At 41.4% G+C, this 19930-nt stretch overlaps 1 protein-coding gene across 12 annotated transcripts in view; it reads left to right on the top strand.

Moving 5' to 3' along the window:
• Positions 1-19930, top strand: part of TTC13 (tetratricopeptide repeat domain 13) — a 97330-nt gene that overhangs the window by 18500 nt on the left and 58900 nt on the right. For all 12 annotated transcript variants that reach the window (XM_081574405.1, XM_081574404.1, XM_081574403.1 and 9 more), the window contains exon 2: positions 16567-16661. Coding sequence is in view for 10 of the 12 variants with exons in the window: in XM_081574403.1 (XP_081430529.1) it covers positions 16567-16661 (95 nt within the window). In the remaining 2 variants the exon portion in view is untranslated. The remainder of the gene's footprint in view (positions 1-16566; positions 16662-19930) is intronic.

Genomic DNA, 19930 nt, shown 5'->3' with positions numbered 1-19930 from the left:
TTCCTGTTTCCTCTTGGCCTGTGTGAGTTCCCTTAAGGTTTGCTTTTGAAACGTTGGGGTCTGCTTGACTCATAGGAGCTGGCTGGTTGGTTTTATGGCCTGACAGCAGTCTGGCATTGTGTACCTAGGAAGACAATAAGTATTTTTGGTTGAGATGAAATGTCGAGATTAGCACAGTGTGATTTCCTTTCAGCACAATCTGACTTCCTTGAGGAAGTCTCACTCGCTGAGGGCTATGTGACTTCTGTATTTTGTAGTAAGCCGAGGCCAGTAACAGCATAAATGCACAGTGAAAGGAGAATAGCTTTTACCTCTGTCACTTTCTGTGACTCTGATCAGGTTAATTGCCTGTCTTTGCATAATTGCCTCCTCTGTAAATTGAAGACTGTTCCCTAATGACAGGGTTTCGTTTTCTTCACAAGGATGCTGTGAGGAAAATGAGAAATAGCTGTCATGCACATATGCAGTGCTTGCTGTGTGCCAGGTGCTGTTTTAAGAACTTTAAGTTGGTAAGGGAATTCTCCTAGCCTGTTAGAGCCCTGATAACTGTGTCACTGGATGGTAGGAGTTTTCTGACAGGCAATTAACATGATCAGAGTCACAGAAAGTGACAGAGGTAAAAGCTATTCTCCTTCCACTGTGCATTTATGCTGTTACTGGCCTTGGCTTACTACAAAATACAGAAGTCACATAGCCCTCAGCGAGTGAGACTTCCTCCTTTTCTAGGAGGAGAAAACAGAGGCACAGTGAAATTATTACTTTCCTGAGGGCCCACAGTTGGAAAGGGAAGAGCCCAGGTAGTCAGACATCTGACAAAATTTGTCTGAAGCACTCAGTGGTTATAATTAGGAAAACACATTTTTAATATTTGCAGGCATATAGAAAGTAGTGTATAAACCTTCCCTTCTTTTCCCTCCTATATTCAGATGATTCTCACTGGCTAAAAGAGACCCTGATTCTAGAAAATGAAGGATACAAATCAATTTAATTATGAAATCAATTGATTTTGTTGATCTAGGTAACACATTTCATTTTGTAGCATCAGGCTTATGCCAATGGCTGAGAGTCCTCGTTGGAGCCGACTCTGACTTGTATTATGCTTGTCCCCCAAATAATGATGAATGTCGGTTTTCAAAACCAGGGCATTTGGAAGAATCCTGTTCATCCTCCATGCCTTCACATACAGAGCCTAATGTTCTCTGCTTCAGAGGATGAACAAAGGCTTTAAGCATTATTTAAGTGTTTCAGTTTGCTCTTTATCTCCTCCATGTAGTACTTACTTTCTCTGTCTTCCAGATGGCCTCCCCTGACATGAATGTTCTAGTAGCAGCTGAAGTGGCGTGGCTGCTGCTGTTGTCACCCAGGAAGTAATTGCCAGGGTCAACTGCTTATGCTGTATGGGTCCCCAGGTGTTCCTGTTAGTTTTACTGGCTGCAGTGTGTGACAGAAGCCCTCTCTTTTGTGGTAGAAACTCACCCACGTGTTTCTCTTATTTCTCCATCTTTATCCTAGATGGGTAGAAGCAAGTGAAACCTACCTCGGTCCCTCTCTGTTCCAGGAAGAACAGATGTAGCAACAAATTCAGGATTTAGAGCGAGCCAGATCATAGCCTGAGGGGCTCATGCTCTGCATCCGAAGCCCCTAGATGATCAGTATCAGGTCTAAGCAAGTGCCAGGATCCAGAACTAATCAGTTATTCAAAATCAAGACGTGACCTCACCAACTATTAATCGTATCACTGGGCTATCCAGCCCCAAATCAAGCCAGCCCCTTTTCAGAGGGTGGACACAGCCACACAGTGGCTTTTCAGAAGCCTTCCCACTACTTCTAGATATAAATAGCTGAGTTGATGCTTGCATGAGCCTGAATCTGCACAGTTTTGGATGAGCTGTGTATATATTCTCTTAAGACAGAAACGTCAGTGACTGTAGGGCTGAGGAGAACGGCTGGTGAGAGCTGTCAGTCTGGAGAGGACAGTGGCAGGAATCCAGGCCCCAGGGAGCAGCCTCGGGGGGCCCAGTTGCCCAGACGACCAGCTTGGATGGTCTCAGTGCCACGGGGCTCAGCCTGGCTTTCCTGTTCCCCAGCCCCCCTTCAACTTTTTCTCCTCTAGCATGTTTTTGCATTTGGCATTTTGTTTGAATAGCATGTGTAACCACAAACTTCTGATACTCCTGTTTTCCTATGGTGAAAATCATCCTACTCTTTTAAAAAATGAATACTGTAATGTACATATTTTTTTAAATAAAAGTAAATGCTCCTCCCCTTCCTTGTTATCTTTGCCCTGTTTGTAGTTTGGAGTTGTGAGAAAAAATTAAGGAACAGAAGTTTACGCCTAATTCTTTCCCCTGGTTTTATACTTGTCAACACTGCATCCTTATTTAACACAGTGATTGGCACTGAAGTAGGTACTGTTTTTGTCTCCATTTTACATAAGGGGAAACTGAGGCAAAGAGCAGTTAAGAATGGTTACTCAGTAGAGAGTCAAGCCAGGGTTTGAACCTGGCCTGTCTGTCCGTGAACTACTCATCAGTAATATTTGCATATTAGTATAATTTGTGTGGGTTGCTTCAGTCATGTCTGACTCTTTGCAACCCCGTGGACTATAGCCTGCCAGGCTCCTCTCTCCATGGCTTCTCCAGGCAAGAATACTGGAATGTGTTGCCATTTCCTTCTGCAGGGATCTTCCCAACCCAGGGATTGAACTGTGTCTCCTATGTCTCCTGCATGGGCAGAAATATTCTTTGCCAGTAGTGCCACCTTCTTACTAATATTATTGATAAAGTCCTGTGCCCTCTCGCTTTGTTTGTTGAGAGTTATATTCTTAGGTGGCTTGTCCTAGAATTTTATGTTTACATATGTGCAGGGTTGTTCCATTGAATCTAACATTTCGGACTGTAGAGGGGACTGGTCTGTTCTATAACTGAACACCTATGTGTATGCCTCCTGGATGCTCCTCAATGTTGTCAGCTCTGGGGTTACAGCACAGTTGGCTGAGCTCCTCCATGGAGCCTGTGTTCTGCTGTAATAAGGAATCAGCATGCAATAGGCCTGGTGAAAAGTGCCTCTAGGAACAGAGTGGTGTGGGGATGCTTCTTTGAGAAGCCCTGGGAAGGCCTCTGCTGAGGTGACATGAGGAGAGACTCGGATGGGGTGAGACTTGGAGAAATCTTAAAAAGTGTGTTATTCACTCAGTCCTGTCTGACTCTTTGTGACCCCATGAACTGTAGCCTTGCCAGGCTTCTTTTGCCTGGCAAGGATTCTCCAGGCAAGAATTCTAGAGTAGGTAGCCATTCCCTTCTCCAGGGGATCTTCCAGGGATCAAATCTGGATCTCCTGCATCACAGGCAGATTCTTTACCATCTGAGTCACCAGGGAACCGCGATATCCTTAACCTGACACCCTGAAGTCACAGATCTGGTAAAGTAAGGTCTAGTTAAATTGTCACTTGTCCTTTAATTCAAGAAATCAGGTTTTCATTTCTGCTCTTCCAGCCAAAGTTAAGCTGCATCTCATTCCAACGTGGCATTCATCTGTATTAAATATGTCTTTACGTGTTCTTTATAGACGGTCCAGCTGTATTTTAGTTCAAACATATGCATTTCTAGTACTTGTTTCAAAAATACTTTTGTTTTCCTTATTTTAAAATGTATTAATGGAACAGTAAATTTATGTGACTTTTTTTCTTGCTACTGTCTTCTTGAGAGTTTTTTGTCTACTCCTAGGTGAGGTGGTTTAGTACTTGATGTCTTTATGGTCATTTTCAGATGGCCACCTTCATCCAAATGGTGGTGTTGGCAACTATCCATGCTTAATGCCTCAATCAAGTCCAATGATTAATTTACAACCTGAAGTAATTTTCTTTAGTTTGTTGAAATTAATAATCCCAGATTTGAGTTTATTCCATTTTATCACCGTTCTTTATGGAGAACTGAATATTAATGTCTGTCTGATTTGGGAGTTTTAACTGCCAGATAAACAAGGAAGTAGCTGTGAATGTAGCTCTGTGTTTTTGACAGTCAGACAGACTTAAAGATTGTCAGTATTTATGAGCTCTCTCTTAATTGAGGAATTGGTTTTTTTAAATACATGAAATTGATATTATTGCTCACAGCCTTAAATTGTGGCTGTGTCTTCAAGGTGGTAAGGAATCAATAGAGGGAAGCCTCTGTAATGAGAGCCATTTCCTCTTTTGTTCTGGCTGCGGGGAAGTTGAGAGCCAAGTTTTATGCCCAGTCATGGCAGCAGTAAGTAACCCTTTCAGTTGCACTGTTTCCTTGACCCCTTCTTCCCTTGGCCCTGATTTTCGGTGTTATTCATCATACACAGTTTTGTGACTGATCTCTTCTGATCTTTTTAAAGCACACAAATTTGCCAGTGTAAAGGAGCTAGCTTATTTCAAGCACAGAAGCTGAGGCTTGGAATGATGAAGAGATCCATGTATTGTTACCTCAGCCAGCCCAGGCCACTGATCATTGGGAGGGTGAGCAGCATTTTTCAGAAAATCCTCTGATTTAGGGGTGGTTCTTTGTAGTGAGCACCCAGTGAAGCTGATATCCTATGGTATTTGCATTTGTTGTTCAGTTGCTCAGTCATGTCCAACTCTTTGTGACCCCATGAACTGCAGCTCTCTAGGCTTCCCTGTCCTTCACAATCTCCCATAGTTTGCTCAGACTCATGTCTGTTGAGTTGGTGATGCTGTCCAACCATCTCATCTTCTGTCGTCCCCTTCTCCTCCTGCCTTCAATCTTTCCCAGCATCAGGGTCTTTTCCAATGAGTTGGTTCTTTGCATCAGGTGGCCAGATTATTGGAGCTTCAGCATCAGTCCTTCCAATGAATATTTGGAGTTGATTTCCTTTAGGACTGACTGGTTTAATCTCCTTGTTGTCCAAGGGCCTCTTAAGAGTGTTCTCCAGCACCACAGTTCAAAAGCATCAGTTCTTCAGAGCTCAACCTTCTTTATGGTCCAACTCTCACATCCATACATGACTACTAGAAAAACCATTGCTTTGACTATATGGACCTTTGTCCACAAAGTATTGTTGGCAAAGTAATGTCTCTGTTTTTTAATATGCTGTTTAAGTTTGTCATTGCTTTTCTTCCAAGGAGCAAGCGTCTTTTAATTTCATGGCTACAGTCACCATGGTATTTGCAAATGGTATTTTCATACTCACTAGCTTTTTCCTGTAGAGGTGTTGTCATTAAGAATTACTTTATCTTTTACAAGTTTCTGTACGCTGGTAGATGTGTTCTGCTTTGGGTGACCTGGTGGCTCAAACAGTAAACAATCTGCCTTCATTGCCGGAGACCCGAGTTCAATCCATGGGCTGGGAAGATCTTCTGGAGGAGGGCATGGCAGCCCACTTCAGTTTTCTTGCCTGGAAAATCCCATGGACAGAGGAGCCTGGCAGGCTACAGTCCATGGAGTCGCAAAGAGTCAGACACAACTGAGTGACAACACTTTCACACTTTCACTTTTGGATGACAACGGTTATTTTTTTCCCCTCTGGATGCCAGCAAAAAATACATGGCCTGGGCTTTAAAATCTAACTGTGTGGAGCATGACTACGGGAAGTGGCAAAGCACTTTCTCTATAAAAACTTTTCAAGAAGTGTCTTTTACAGTGTGTAGAGACAGCTTGGCTTCTTTGCACTTGGTAGCTACTTGGCTGACTGACCAACTTATACAGCATCTCCTTTTCATAATGTAGTGTTTCAAAGAGGTCGTCTTTTCTTTTTGTTTAAGCTTGTTATCTTGCAGACAGAATAAGTACAACATTTATCAAAGCAGAATTTTAATACTTTTCACTTTGGGTTAATGCTTGCCAACATTTTCCATCTGCTATCTTTTTTATTTTCACTTTTTATTGAAATATGACATATGCAGAAAAATGCTTGTATCACAAGTGTAAAGCTCACAAAGTTTTCACAAACTGAGTAATGGATGTAACCAGATAGAACCCCAAACCAATAACTGCTATCTGTTCTTAAGCGTGTTGATAGTCTTATTCTGTGTCACCCTTGTTTCATTGAGAAATATTTGCTGCAGCTTCATTTCTGACTCAGGAACTGGCATAGTGCATGGACTCTGCTCAGGTGCTGGCGTTCTTCACTTGGACACACGGGGGTCCTCTGTCAGGAGGTCTGTCCTCTACTTGGCACCACTTCTGCACAGGAGACCACTTCTCTTGTGACTTTTTTCTGCCTGTGTTTGGGATGTTCTAAGTGACACCATGTTTCCTTGTCAATAATGGTTTCACATTACTGCCTAGATCTGCTTCAGCTTCCCCAGTAGAGATGACGATGTTTGACAGTAGGTGTGGGCTTATGAACAAGTCTTCAGCTCATAAAAGTACACTTTGAGCATCAGATCTGTTTTCAGTCCAGTTTAAACTCCAGGCTAAATGATCAGCCTTTGTGGATAAGGCCTGCTGCCCTGTTGGTTGCCTGCAGCACCTGCCACCCTGTTCTGTTCTTGAATTGGTGCTTCGTAATTTGCTTCCATGCTTCTTTTTCCATTCTGTGCAACTGGCCAGCTCCTTTTGGGTTTATACATTCTGTACATGTGTTAATACTTTCATGTGAGTTAATACAGCTTCAATCAGATTATGTCCACATTTTGCTGAAAAGCCATTCTCTCTTTAAGATGGCTTTTGCGGATCCTTGTTCTAGAGGATTAATTATATATGTTGACTTTATAATCTAATTCTCAGTGGACAGCCTCTATTTTCAATTTGTTTTATGATAACTTACACATCTCAGGTACCGATGAATAATATTAGAACAAAAGAAACATATAAATTCTTGAGGAGGAGAATTTTCCCAGTTACTACTTTTCCTTTTATTACAGTCTGAAAAAAAGTACCACTTGGGACCATCCAGGAAGTTAATATACATTATCTCTGTTACTGAACCGAACTTGAGTCTGCTTGCCCACAGCACAGCAAAGCTGGTCTGCTGATACTGGGTTGTCATGAAGGAAAGTTCAGTGTTTATTTGCAGGGCACCAAGCCAGGAAGAATGGCAGCTTATGCTCAAAAAACCCAAACTCTCCATCAGCTTTCCGGGAAGGGTCTTAAAGGCAACATTTGGGATGAGAGTTAGAGGCTGTGGATTTTCTTCTGATTGGTTGATGGTGAGGTAATTAGGTGATGTTTTGAGACTCTTAATCATCAGCCTTCTGGTTCCAGCCAGCCTGGGGCTACAGGCTTGTGGTCAGCAGGCAGTCACCATCCTCCACCTAGGTGGGCTCTCCGCTTCTGCAGAACATCTCCAAGATATGCATCAGATTGTTATGTATATCCCTTCAGGAGGAACTGGGACTTTTATTGCTGAACTATTATTTAAGCTACCATTACTTTTCTTGCTTTGAATTGACGCTTTTGAATTGTGGTGCTGGAGAAGACTCTTGAGGATCCCTTGGACAGCAAGGAGATAAACCAGTCAATCCTAAAGGAAATCAACCCTGAATATTCATTGGAAGGACTGATGCTGAGGGTCCAGTACTTTGGCCATCTGATGTGAAGAGCCAACTCATTGGAAAAGACCCTGATGCTGGGAAAGATTGAGGGCAAGATAAGAAGGGGGCAACAGAGGATGAGATGGTTGGATGGCATCACTGACCCAGTGGACATGAGTTTGAGCAAACTTAGGGAGATAGTGGAGAACAGAGAAACCGGTTGCTACTGTCCGTGGGGTTGCAGAAAGTTGGACACAACTTAGCAACTGAACAACAGCAACTTTCCTTGCTTGACTGCTTTTCCTTAGTTTCTGTATTCCCTCACTTCCCTAAATGGTTACTGCTTGAATCTGCTCTTTGAAACTCAGGGAAGGCCTAGGGAGCTAAAGCCTTGTTTCTACAAACAAGAAAAAGGTTATATGGAGGGGCTTTTGTACCTGGTTTTGTACTTGGTTTCAACAACTCCCACTTTTCTTTGATGCTCCTCAGTCTTGAGGGGAACAGGGGCAGAATGAGAAAGAGAATAAAGTTTTGAATAGAAAGGTTAGTCATAAACTTGGCAGGACAACTCAGTGTTAGGGGGACCCAATTTCATCCTCAACAGTGGTTGTCTTACAAATGTGGAAATTGATAAAAGCAAAGGTACTATAAGTTAATGCCATGTAGCACCTGCTTGGCCTTCAGGTAGCTCCTCCAACCACAGATTACCCTACAGTTGGGACTACAACTGTCAATAAGTGTCTGGCACTTGACTTCCAAGTTCTAGCTCCTCTATGGGAAAAGCCCAGTCATGCTTGTGTTCAGGTGAACCAGGCCCACCATCTGTTACACCTAGAGTGAAGAGGTCAAGTGATGAACACAGCAGCAGCTGTGGAATTGCTTATAAAACATTTTCCTTCAGGGATTGGCCGTGGGGTTTGCTGCTGGCAAGCTTTCAGTCAGTTTTTACTTGCAGAACAGGAATGTGTGTCATATGCACTCTCCTTCCAGTGACTCGTCTCTCCTCAGCAGGAGGTAATGCTCTCCTCTCACTTGATTGAGAAGGAAGCAATCAGGAGAGAACTTTCATGCTTTCCCACAGTCCTAGCTGTGATCCGGTTGCCTTGGAGGGTGCTTCTGCCTAGTGCAGCATTCTCCTTGTGGCCAGAGTCATTCCTTCACATCTTCCATCAGCATACAAATGGTTATGATAGCTCCCATCTTGCAACAAAGACAGGACCACCGAGTTCTTCCAGCCACCACCTCATCTCTCTGTTTACTTTTACTGCAGAATTCCTCAAAGAAGATGTTTGTATATACTGTCTCCATGTCCTACAGTCAGGTCCCGTATCGTCACCAAAGACACTCTTCTTAAAGTCAGCTGTGTATAAGGTTTAAGAGAAAAAAGAAAGAAGCATTGCTGCAGTAAATTGTTACTAGGCCCCTGCATTGGTATGATGAGTGATGACGAATGTGCTGTGTACCTCTATCCATGGAGTATCCTGGAGCACAACTGTGGCAAATCTTCATCTCATTGTTTCTCTGTTTTGTGACCTTGAACATGTCTATTAACATTGATCGTCATTCCCCTTAGTTACAATGAGCCCAAAATATGTTCTAACGGTTTCAGAGAGTGGGGCATCAAAAAAAAAAAAAAAAAAAAGGTTTGTGAAATTATTTTGAAAACTGTAAAGTACTGTGGAGACCAAAACTTCAGGAAAGCAGGAGGAAGAAATTTTCAGGAAAGAACCAGCAATTTTAGCCTAGATATACATACTAACATTTCACCGTCATTCTGTGAACTGTATGCATTATGTCCATTCTTCACAATTGCCCTGTGAGGGTATGTGGTGGTACTTATTCCTGTTTTACAAATGAGGAAACTAAGGTTAAGAGAAATTCAAGAACCTGCCCAAAGTCAGCTAGCCAGTTGGGCATGTAATCTGAGTCATCCTGTGCTCTGAACCACTCTGTTACTTTGCTGCCAAACTAATTAATTACATTTGAAGACAGAGAAAGAGTAGATTTAAATATTAAAAGAAGAGCTGGTTCTTTGAAAATACAGACATAAATTAGACACTAATTTAGCAAGGCTAATCAAGAAAAATGAGAAGAAACCAGTATAGCTGTCCCTTGAACAACATAGGTTTAAACTGTGCAGGTTCACTTATATATGGATTTTTTTTCAGTTGGAGATGCTACGGTGCTACATGATCTGTGGTTGGTAAATCCGATTGTGGAACTGCGGATTCGGAGTGCTAACTATAAGTTATACACCAATTTTTAACTGCACGGAGTATCAGTACCCCTAACCCCTGTGTTGTTCAAGGATCAACTGTATTTCCCTTTAGGAATCATTGTAACTCCATATATCTTTATGACAAAGATGTAGAACAATTCTAAGAAACAATTCTAAGATCCCTCCTCAGAAAAAGGTAAATTACCAAGTTTATTTTCCCTCTGCCTCTTAAATATCTTGTCTCCATCAGGGTCAGCTCTTTCTTCTCATTGAACTTAAGCTTTCTTAGGGATCCTACCTGCTTAATCATCCACTGTTAATGATTATCAAATTTTTATCTGTAGCTCTCTCTCTGGAATCTCCTTAATACACTCAAGACAGCTCCTGGTTTAGCATCTCATGAACACTTGCTTAAACCCAAAGTTAGCGCTTTACTCCCCTCTAAAAGCACTCTTCCTCTTAACTCCCAACTTCAGTTACTGGCACAGCTCTGAATTTCTAGCTGCACAAACTGGGAATAGTGCCTCTTTCCTCTTCCCGTGCCCAGTTTTACTCAAAAAGCCTTGTCCTTTTTACTTCATATCTCTTTAGACTATGACCCTGTTTTAACTCAGTGGCCTCTACATATGTTGGGACTTTCCTGCTTTTTAACTGGTCACAGCCTCCACCTGGCCTTCCTGCTCCAGTCTCCAGTCCTCCTGTCACCACTATCAGTGATCTTCCTGCTGAAGCTTTCTGTGGCATCTTAGTATTAAAGAGGAAAGGAAATAAATGAACTGGATACTAAACTTGAGAAACTAGAAGAGGAAATAAAGGAAATTGCAGGACTAAAAAAAATAGCCAGAATAAATGAATTAGAGCAACAGTGAAATTGATCAATAGATCCAAGGGCTTCAAACAAAGGATAGAATAGATCAATCTGAGAAAGCTACCATGTAAATAGGGAGCAGATACAACTGTATGTAATGAATGAGGGGGATATGTGCACCACTGGAGAAGCCATTAGAATTAAGAGACAACTGCATAGAAATCTCTGCTAATAGGTTAAAAATATGAAGCAATAGAGAAATATCCAGAAAAATGATGCAGAAGAAAAAGATGAGATTCTGTAATGTGTTTTGAGAATATTTCTGCGGTAATCACAATTCAATTACTTGTATGACCTAAACAATGAGGAAAACAACAGGTTATTATTAGAAGATAGTTGACTCCATAGTGAATTAAATATTTTTAGGCCAGACAACTCTAGTTACAACTAGAACAAACTCTTTGCCTATCACAGACCTTACCAAACCACCAAAAACACCAAACCAGCAAAAACACTGATGCCAGAATCTGATAAAGTTGGGGAGTGGGGGAAGGAAAGAAAGCTGTTAACATAGTTATAAAAATCCCAAGTAAAATATTAGTAAACTAAAGCCAGCAAATAAAAGAATAGTCTGCCTTGATCAATTAGTTTATTCTAGAAGAACAAAAGAACGTTCAACTTTGATCACTTGATAGATCAGAGGAGGAAAAATCGTATGATTAGCATAGAGAAATATCCAAAAATCACCTGATAAATTTCAGTCAGCTTTCCGGATTTAAAATTTTTGGTGAAGCAGAGAATTCTTCCTTTATATGGTAAGATATATCAATCTCAAAATAGCTACATACAGCAGCTTCCTCCTGGATGTTTAAAAATGTTAAATAAAAATTTATTATTGTCAGAAGTTGAGGAAATTCTGGGTCATCAATGACATGTTAACGTCAAGAATAATCTGGCATGCCTTTTGTCACTAGTGTTGTTGAGCACTTGGGGAGGTTTTATTCAGTACAATAAGATGCTAAGTGAGTATAAATATTAAAGAGACTTTGATATAATTATGTGTAGTTGATACAGTGATCCACTGTAAGACGTTAATAGAGCAGTTAAAAGTTCAATAATGTGGAGGTAAAATATTCGCCTCTAGTCAATTAAGAAGACAAAAGATTGACAGCATGCTGTATCTCTGCCTGGACCACTCTCCCAGTCCTGCCAGTCTCCCAAGGACCTTCACCTGTCAAATCCTTAACTTTGTTTGGATCTGCTTTCACTCTCAAGCTCCAGGAGTTGGTAATGGATGGGGAAGCCTGGCTTGCTGTAGTCCATGGGGCCACAAAGAGTCAGACACAACTGAGTGACTTTCACTTTCACATAAATCATCTCAAAGATTTTTTTAAAAAAAAAGAAGTCTAGGAATAGCTCCCTGGAGAAGGAAACGGCAACCCACTCCAGTATTCTTGCCTAGAGAATCCTGTGGACAGAGGACCCTGGTGGGCTGCCATCTATGGGGTCGCATAGAGTTGGACGTGACTGAAGCGACTTATCATGCATGATGCATTGGAGAAGGAAGTGGCAACCCACTCCAGTATTCTTGCTTGGGAAATCCTGTGGACAGAGGTGCCCGGCAGGCTACAGTCCATGGAGTTGCAAAGAGTCGGACACGACTGAAGCGACTCAGCAGCAGCAGCAGCAGCAGAAATAGATCCCAGTGTCTAAATGTCTTATAAAGGTGTCATTCAAATTGATAATTTCATAAGTGTCCCTGAAGCAACTGGCTAACTATTTGGAAAATAGATAATTAGAAATTACTCCCTATATCTTAGGCCAGAATAGATCAGATGACTTACAAATTAGCAAAAGACATGACGCGATTTGGACTTCCCTGGTGGCTCAGTGGTACAGAACCTGCCTACAAATGTAGGAGGTGTGGGTTCGATTCCTGGGTAAGGAAGATCCTCTGGAGAAGGAAATGGCAACCCGCTCCAGTATTCTTGCCTGGGAAATCCTGTGGACAGAGGTACCTGGCAGGCTACAGTCGATGGGGTTGCAAAGAGTCGGACATGACTTAGCGACTAAACAGCAACAACAACAAAAGCAATTTACAAAAGAGATACAAATGGCCAATAAATCAAAAGGTTAATCTTCCTGTGTTCAGATTGGGAAAGATAAAAAGAATGGCAATATTCTTAAGTAGAGAGAGATAGTGATGTTATACACTGCAAACGGGAATGAAATTATTTTTAAGTATTGGGATGGAAATGGAGCAATACAATGGGAAGAGTTAAAATTTTTGCCTCAGCAATTACATGTGTTATACTTTAATTGCCCAGTTGGGTAAATTTGCAAAAGATGTAGCCCAAGGATACTCGCTGAGACAGTATCTATATTAAGGAAATAAGAAAGGACATCTTAAATATTCGATGTGAGGAGTGTGGTTATATTCTATGAAGTGGAATAGCCATTTTAAATTATGTAGATGATTATTTGTTGAAACTGAAAAAAATTCCACAAAGTGGAGGGATTGTTAGAATACAGCCAATGTCTATGCTGTGCTTTAGCACAGTGCTTAGTGGGTGGTAAGTTCTCAAGTTGTACCTTTTTTAAAAGGTAGGAGAGATAGGTTGTAAATTAATGCATACTCAACTACTGATAACAAGCATTACTGCTTCTTCATTCTTGTCAGACTAAAGTCTTTCTCTGGGTCCATTACTTACCCTAGTCTGACCACTTACCTTTTAAACTCATGTTTTTTTATTTTCCAGTACCAGCTCCCTCCTAGCTAGGGTTGTCAGCCCACTGCCCCTTTGCATTTGCTTGCCATTGTGTTTTTGTATACCACTCATCCTGCCTGGAATACTCCTCCCCTTTCTGCACCCCAGTCTGAACCCACCCATACTTGAAGCCCCGCTGTACTTAGTGAGACTTAACATTCCAGCTTCAGTCTCTGCTCCCCACCAGGGCTCATGTGAAAATTCAGCTAAATTGGGTCATGTGGTTCCTTGAACGTGACTGCTGAATTAGAGCACATTTACAAAAATAATTTATTGAAGCAAAATTCACATAACAAAACATTAACCTTTCTCTAGTGAACAAGTTCAGTGGTATTTAGTACATTCACTAGTTAGTTCAGTTACCCTAAGACATTTCCTGTCATTCCAAAGTAAGCTCCCTTGTCATTCCCCTCCAAGGTACATTCTGTGTCTGTGGATTTGCCTATTCTGGGTATTTCATATAAATGAAATCATACACTACGTGATCTTTTGTGTCTTGTTCCTTTCACTTAGTTTTTGTTTTGGAGGTTCTTACATGTTGTGATATGTATCAGGCCTTCATTCATTTTTAAGGCTGAATAATATTCCGTTGTATGTATATATCACAGTTTGTTTATCCATTATCTGTTGATGGACATTTAGGCTGTTTCCACCTTTTGGTTATTGTAAGTAGTGCTGCTATGAACATGTGCGTATGTGTACTTGTTTGAGGCCCAGTAGTCAGTTCTTTGGGGTATACACCTAGGAGTGGAGTAGTGGGACCAGAAGGTACTTCTGTGTCTAACCTTTTGAGGAGCCACCTAACTCTGCAGTGATCACACAATTTTACATCCCCATCAACATTGCACAAGGGTTCAATTTCTCTATCTTTGTCAACATTTGTGATTTCTCATTTAAAAAAATTACAGCCATCCTAGTGGATGTGCAGTGGTGCTTCATTGATTTGTATTCACTAATTAATAATGATGTACAGCATCTTTTCATGTACTCATTGGTTGTATTCTTTGGAGAGTTGCCAGTTCAAGTCCTTTGCTCATTTTTAAATAGGATTGTCCTTTTTTTGTTGAATTTTACAAGTTTTTTATATAGTCTAGATTCTAGACCCTTAGTACGTATTTTTAAAAATTTAAAATTTATGTATTTAGTTTTTTTGTTGCACTGAGTCTTCATTGCTACACGTGGGCTTTCTCCAGTTGTGGTGAGTGGGGGCTCCTTTCTAGTTGTGATGTATGGGCTCTAGGGCACGGGCTTCAGTAGTTGCAGTACATAGGCTCAGTAGTTGTGACTCCCAGGTTCAAGAGTGTGGGCTCAGTTATGGCAAATGGGCTTAGTTGTCCCATGGCATGTGGAATCTTTCTGAACCAGGGATAGAACCTCTGTCCTCTGTACTGGCAGGCAGATTCTTAACCGCTGGACTACCATGAAACTTCCTGAGCACATATCTTTCAACATTAGGTCTTCCTGACTTAACTTTGCCCTTCTCTTGGTGATTTTTTTTTTAACCTCTGGTTCAGTTCAGTTCAGTTGCTCAGTCATGTCCAACTCGTTGCGACCCCATGAACTACAGCACACCAGGCCTCCCTGTCCATCACCAACTTCCAGAGTTTACCCAAACCCATGTCCATTGAGTCGGTCATGCCATCCAACCATCTCATCCTCTGTTGTCCCCTACTTCTCCTGCCCTTAATCTTTCCCAGCATCATGGTCTTTTCAAATGAGTCAGCTCTTTGCACCAGGTGGCCAAAGTATTGGAGTTTCAGCTTCAACATCAGTCCTTCCAATGAACACCCAGGACTGATTTCCTTTAGGATGGACTGGTTGGATCTCCTTGCAGTCCAAGGGACTCTCAAGAGTCTTCTCCAACACCACAGTTCAAAAGCATCAATTCTTCGGCACTCAGTTTTCTTTATAGTCCAACTCTCACGTCCATACATGACTACTGGAAAAACCATAGCCTTGACTAGCCAGACCTTTGTTGGCAAAGTAATGTGTCTGCTTTTTAATATGCTATCTAGATTGGCCATAACTTTCCTTCCAAGGAGTAAGCGTCTTTTAATTTCATGGCTGCAATCACCATCTGCAGTGATTTTGGAGCCCAGAAAAATAAAGTCAGCAACTGTTTCCACTGTTTCCCCATCTATTTGCCATGAAGTGACGGGACCGGGTGCCATGATCTTAATTTTCTGAGTGTTGAGCTTTAAGCCAACTTTTTCATTCTCCTCTTTCACTTTCATCAAGAGGCTCTTTAGTTCTTCTTCACTTTCTGCCATAAGAGTGGTGTCATCTGCATATCTGAGGTTATTGATATTTCTCCCAGCAACATTGATTCTAGCTTGTGCTTCCTCCAGCCCAGCGTTTCTCATGATGTACTCTGCATATAAGTTAAATAAGCAGGGTGACAATATACAGCCTTGACGTACTCCTTTTCCTATTTGGAACCAATCTGTTGTTCCATGTCCAGTTCTAACTGTTGCTTCCTGACCTGCAAACAGGTTTCTCAAGAGGCAGGTCAGGTGGTCTGATATTCCCATCTCTTTCAAAAATTTCCACATTTTATTGTGATCCACACAGTCAAAGTCTTTGGCATAGTCAATAAAGCAGAAATAGATGTTTTTCTGGGAACTCTCTTGCTTTTTTGATGATCCAGCGGATGCTGGCAATTTGATTTCTGGTTCCTCTGCCTTTTCTAAAACCAGCTTGACCATCTGGAATTTCATGGTTCACATATTGCTGAAGCCTGGCTTGGAGAATTTTGAGCATTACTTTACTAGCATGTGAGATGAGTGCAATTGTACAGTAGTTTGAGCATTCTTTGGCATTGCCTTTCTTTGGGATTGGAATGACAACTGACCTTTTCCAGTCCTGTGGCCACTGCTGAGTTTTCCAAATTTGCTGACATATTGAGTGCAGCACTTTCACAGCATCATCTTTCAGGATTTGAAATAGCTCAACTGGAATTCCATCACCTCCACTAGCTTTCTTCATAGTGATACTTCCTAAGGCCCACTAGACTTCACATTCCAGGATGTCTGGCTCTAGGTAAATACTGCCAGAGAGTAGGTGTCCCATGTTAGAATCTTAACCACTGTGTTTGTTGTTGCGAGGACAGTCACTGATAAGTTTTTAAGATTCTTTGAAACTATAAAATGTTACCCACTTGTAAAGATTTTGAAAGATGGGATGCTCCTTTTAATGTTTTTTGTGTTTGTCATTTTTTTTGTTTTGTGGATGCTTCACATTGCAGTGCGTAGTTAAGTGCTTAAGAGCCATAAATCTAAAGGGAAGAGAATAACAAGGACTGTTTGCTTTTCAGAGTCATCCTTTTTGAATTTCCATGACTCCGACTGTGAACCCAAAGGATCACCACCCTGTGACTCGCTGCTTTCCCTGAACACTGAAAAGATTCTGGTATGTATCTTTTGTGCCTCCTGTTTTGGAGACCTGGAAATACAGTGATACGAGTTCCCTAAGGCAGAGATGGCCTCTGTTTTATCCACCAGGAGTTGAATCCAGTTGCATAAGATAAAGATAGGTCATCTGTTGTTTAGTCACACTGAATCATTATGTCTTATGATTTGGATGGTTGGTCATTCTGGACCTAGGACTTTTTACTTTTAAGTTCCAAGGAATACAAAATAAATAACTTTATTTCTAGGAGCCTTATCATTTGCAGGTGTAGTATGATCTAATTTTTCTAGCCTTGCCTGTGTATCTTTTATGTCTGTTTTTTATCAGTACCAACTAAACTGTCCTGAGACCTCTCCATTCCAGAGATGAGTACCTGGCACTGTGTACCTGTCTGTGCTAGTGTGTGTCCTCCTCCAGCCCAGCTGCCTCAAGGTGCAAGGGTTATTTGTTCACACTTAATTATGTGAGGCTGTTATCCTTTCAGTGCCCAAGGTTAACATTTTTCCTCTAGACCTTTTCCTTTAACATCCACATAGATTGTTTGCTTCTTTTGCTTCAGAATTTCCCTTTAGTATACTCTTTATTTTCCAGACAAAGCTCTGTCTTTTTATGTAAAACTACAGAATATGGGTAAAAACTGCAAATTAGTGAATGGTCAACTGATTATACCTAACTCATTGCATAGCCATCAACTTGATATAGGAAAAAACATGTCCAAAACTAGAGTGGGCTAACTTGTGAAGTAGTGAGTTAACCATCACTGAAGACATTTGAGTAGAAACTGGTTAATCCCCATCTTGGAGAAGCGATTAGATTATGAGTTATTAGGGACCTTCTTGCTGATTCAAATATTATCTACTAGTTGCATTTCCAGTTTAAGAGGGCACTAGCTAGAAACCTATGGGAGAAAGCTTATTAATCTAGGCCTTTTGTTTTCCCTAGGTTGAAAATATGGGAGTTAAACTATTCATTTATTCATTAATTTTTCAGATATTTATTTTGTACCTATTTGTGCCAAGCGTTGTGCTAAGTAAGTACTTAGCCAGAGAATGGTAAGCCCAATAGCCTTGGCCTCAGGACTTAGGGCTCCTGTAGCTACTAATCAAATAATTATACAAATAAACATAGAAGTACAACTGTGCGAATCATATGAAGAAAAAACAAAGGGTCAGTATTCCTGTTGATATCAGGGAAATCAGGCAAGACAGCTTTCAGGATTTGAAAGGTAAGCAGGGACCTGAAAGGTGGATTAAAATTAACCTACTAGCAGTGTGGCGGAGAAGGCAATGGCACCCCACTCCAGTACTCTTGCCTGGAAAATCCCATGGACGGAGGAGCCTGGTAGGCTGCAGTCCATGGGGTCTCGAAGAGTCGGACACGACTGAGCGACTTCACTTTCACTTTTCCCTTTCATGCACTGGAGAAGGAAATGGCAACCCACTCCAGTATGCTTGCCTGGAGAATCCCGGGGACGGCGGAGCCTGGTGGGCTGCCGTCTATGGGGTCGCACAGAGTCGGACACGACTGAAGCGACTTAGCAGCAGCAGCAGCAGCAGCAGCGTGGAGCTGTGTGTTTAAACTACTTTGATCATAGCTGCCCACTTTGTCCACAGAAGATATCTCTAGGTGTGATATTAGAAGTGGGAGAGATTCTTTTTTGATCAGGAAAATAATTTGTCCATATTACACTTTTCCTGCCCATTTCTGTTATAGAATAAAAAACACTTTAAATGCAGATATGATCTTCAGTATATTCTTTTTTTTTTTTTTTTTTAATAAATTTATTTATTTTAGTTGGGGGCTAATTACTTTACAATATTGTAATAGTTTTTGCCATACATTGACATGAATCAGCCATGGGTTTACATGTGTTCCCCATCCTGAACCCTCCTCCCACATCCCTCCCCATCCCATCCCTCTGGGTCATCCCATTGCCCCGGCCCTGAGCCCTTGTCTCATGCATCGAACATGGAATGGTGTTCTGTTTCACATATGATAATATACATGTTTCAATGCTATTCTCCCAGAACGTCCTACCCTCACCTTCTCCCTCAGAGTCCATAAGATTGTTCTATGCATCTGTGTCTCTTATTCTGTCTCGCATATAGGGTTATCGTTACCATCTTTCAAATTCCATATATATGCATTAGTATACTGTATTGTTGTTTTTCTTTCTGGCTTACTTCACTCTGTATAATGGGCTCCAGTTTCATCCATCTCAGTAGAACCGATTCAAATGTATTTTTTTCAGTGGCTGAGTAATATTCCATTGTGTATATGTATCACAGCTTCCTTATCCATTTCGTCTGCTGATGGACATCTAGGTTGCTTCCATGTCCTGGCTATTGTAAACAGTGCTGCGATGAACATTGGGGTACACGCGTCTCTTTCAATTCTGGTTTCCTCGGTGTATATGCCCAGCAGTGGGATTGCTGGGTCATATGGCAGTTCTATTCCCAGTTTTTTAAGGAATCTCCACACTGTTCTCCGTAGTGGCTGTACTAGTTTGCATTCCCACCAACAGTGTAAGAGGGTTCCCTTTTCTCCACACCCTCTCCAGCATTTATTGCTTGTAGACTTTTGGATAGCAGTATATTCTTTTTTTTTTTTAATTCCGGTCCGCGCAGTGCACGCCCCCGCCCGGCTGTGTGTGCCCTCATCGCCGCTCCGCTGTGCACACTTCAGTATATTCTAGAGGTTGCTTGGTAGATGATTTATTTTCATGAGATTTCATTTCTGTTCTCATCCCATCTTTTTGCATGAAGGCTTGGCAAATGGTAGACCCGCATTGAATACTGGATGAAATAATAAGGCTTATAAAGTATTAAAAAGCATTGTTTATAGACTGCTTTCCTTGACTCTACACTACTTATTAGAAAAATGTTTTACACCTTGTGTGTTTGTCTGTAAGCAGCTGGTAAGGAGGAAGGACTTGTGTCTGGTCACACCTGGCCGTACATACAGCGCTGTGCTGCCCTCGTGGGTTGTTGAATCTGTCCTTTCTAAAAGAAACCGAACCTGGTTCCCATGTATGGAAGCTCCCAGCTGTAGAGCAAAGCGAGAAAGAGCTGACAGAGTTTCTCTCTAGCCATCAAGGTTTTACTGGAAGAAATAAAGTGTAAATGTTCCCAAAGGAGTAGAGTTTTTTGTTTTCATTTTGTTTGGGGTCCTGAATGGAATGAAGTCCTGAGTCCTCGAGGTGGGATGCTTTTCTGACCTGTATCTTCTAACTTGTGTTCTAAGCAGAGGTAGCTTATTCTTGACCTGTT

This window comes from Giraffa tippelskirchi, chromosome 2, assembly GCF_054371585.1.
Source record: "Giraffa tippelskirchi isolate mGirTip1 chromosome 2, T2T-mGirTip1v1.2.pri, whole genome shotgun sequence".
Taxonomy (NCBI): Eukaryota; Metazoa; Chordata; class Mammalia; order Artiodactyla; family Giraffidae; genus Giraffa; species Giraffa tippelskirchi.
The sequence above is the reverse complement of the archived record's forward strand: the minus strand, read 5'-3'. Positions and strand labels throughout refer to the sequence as shown.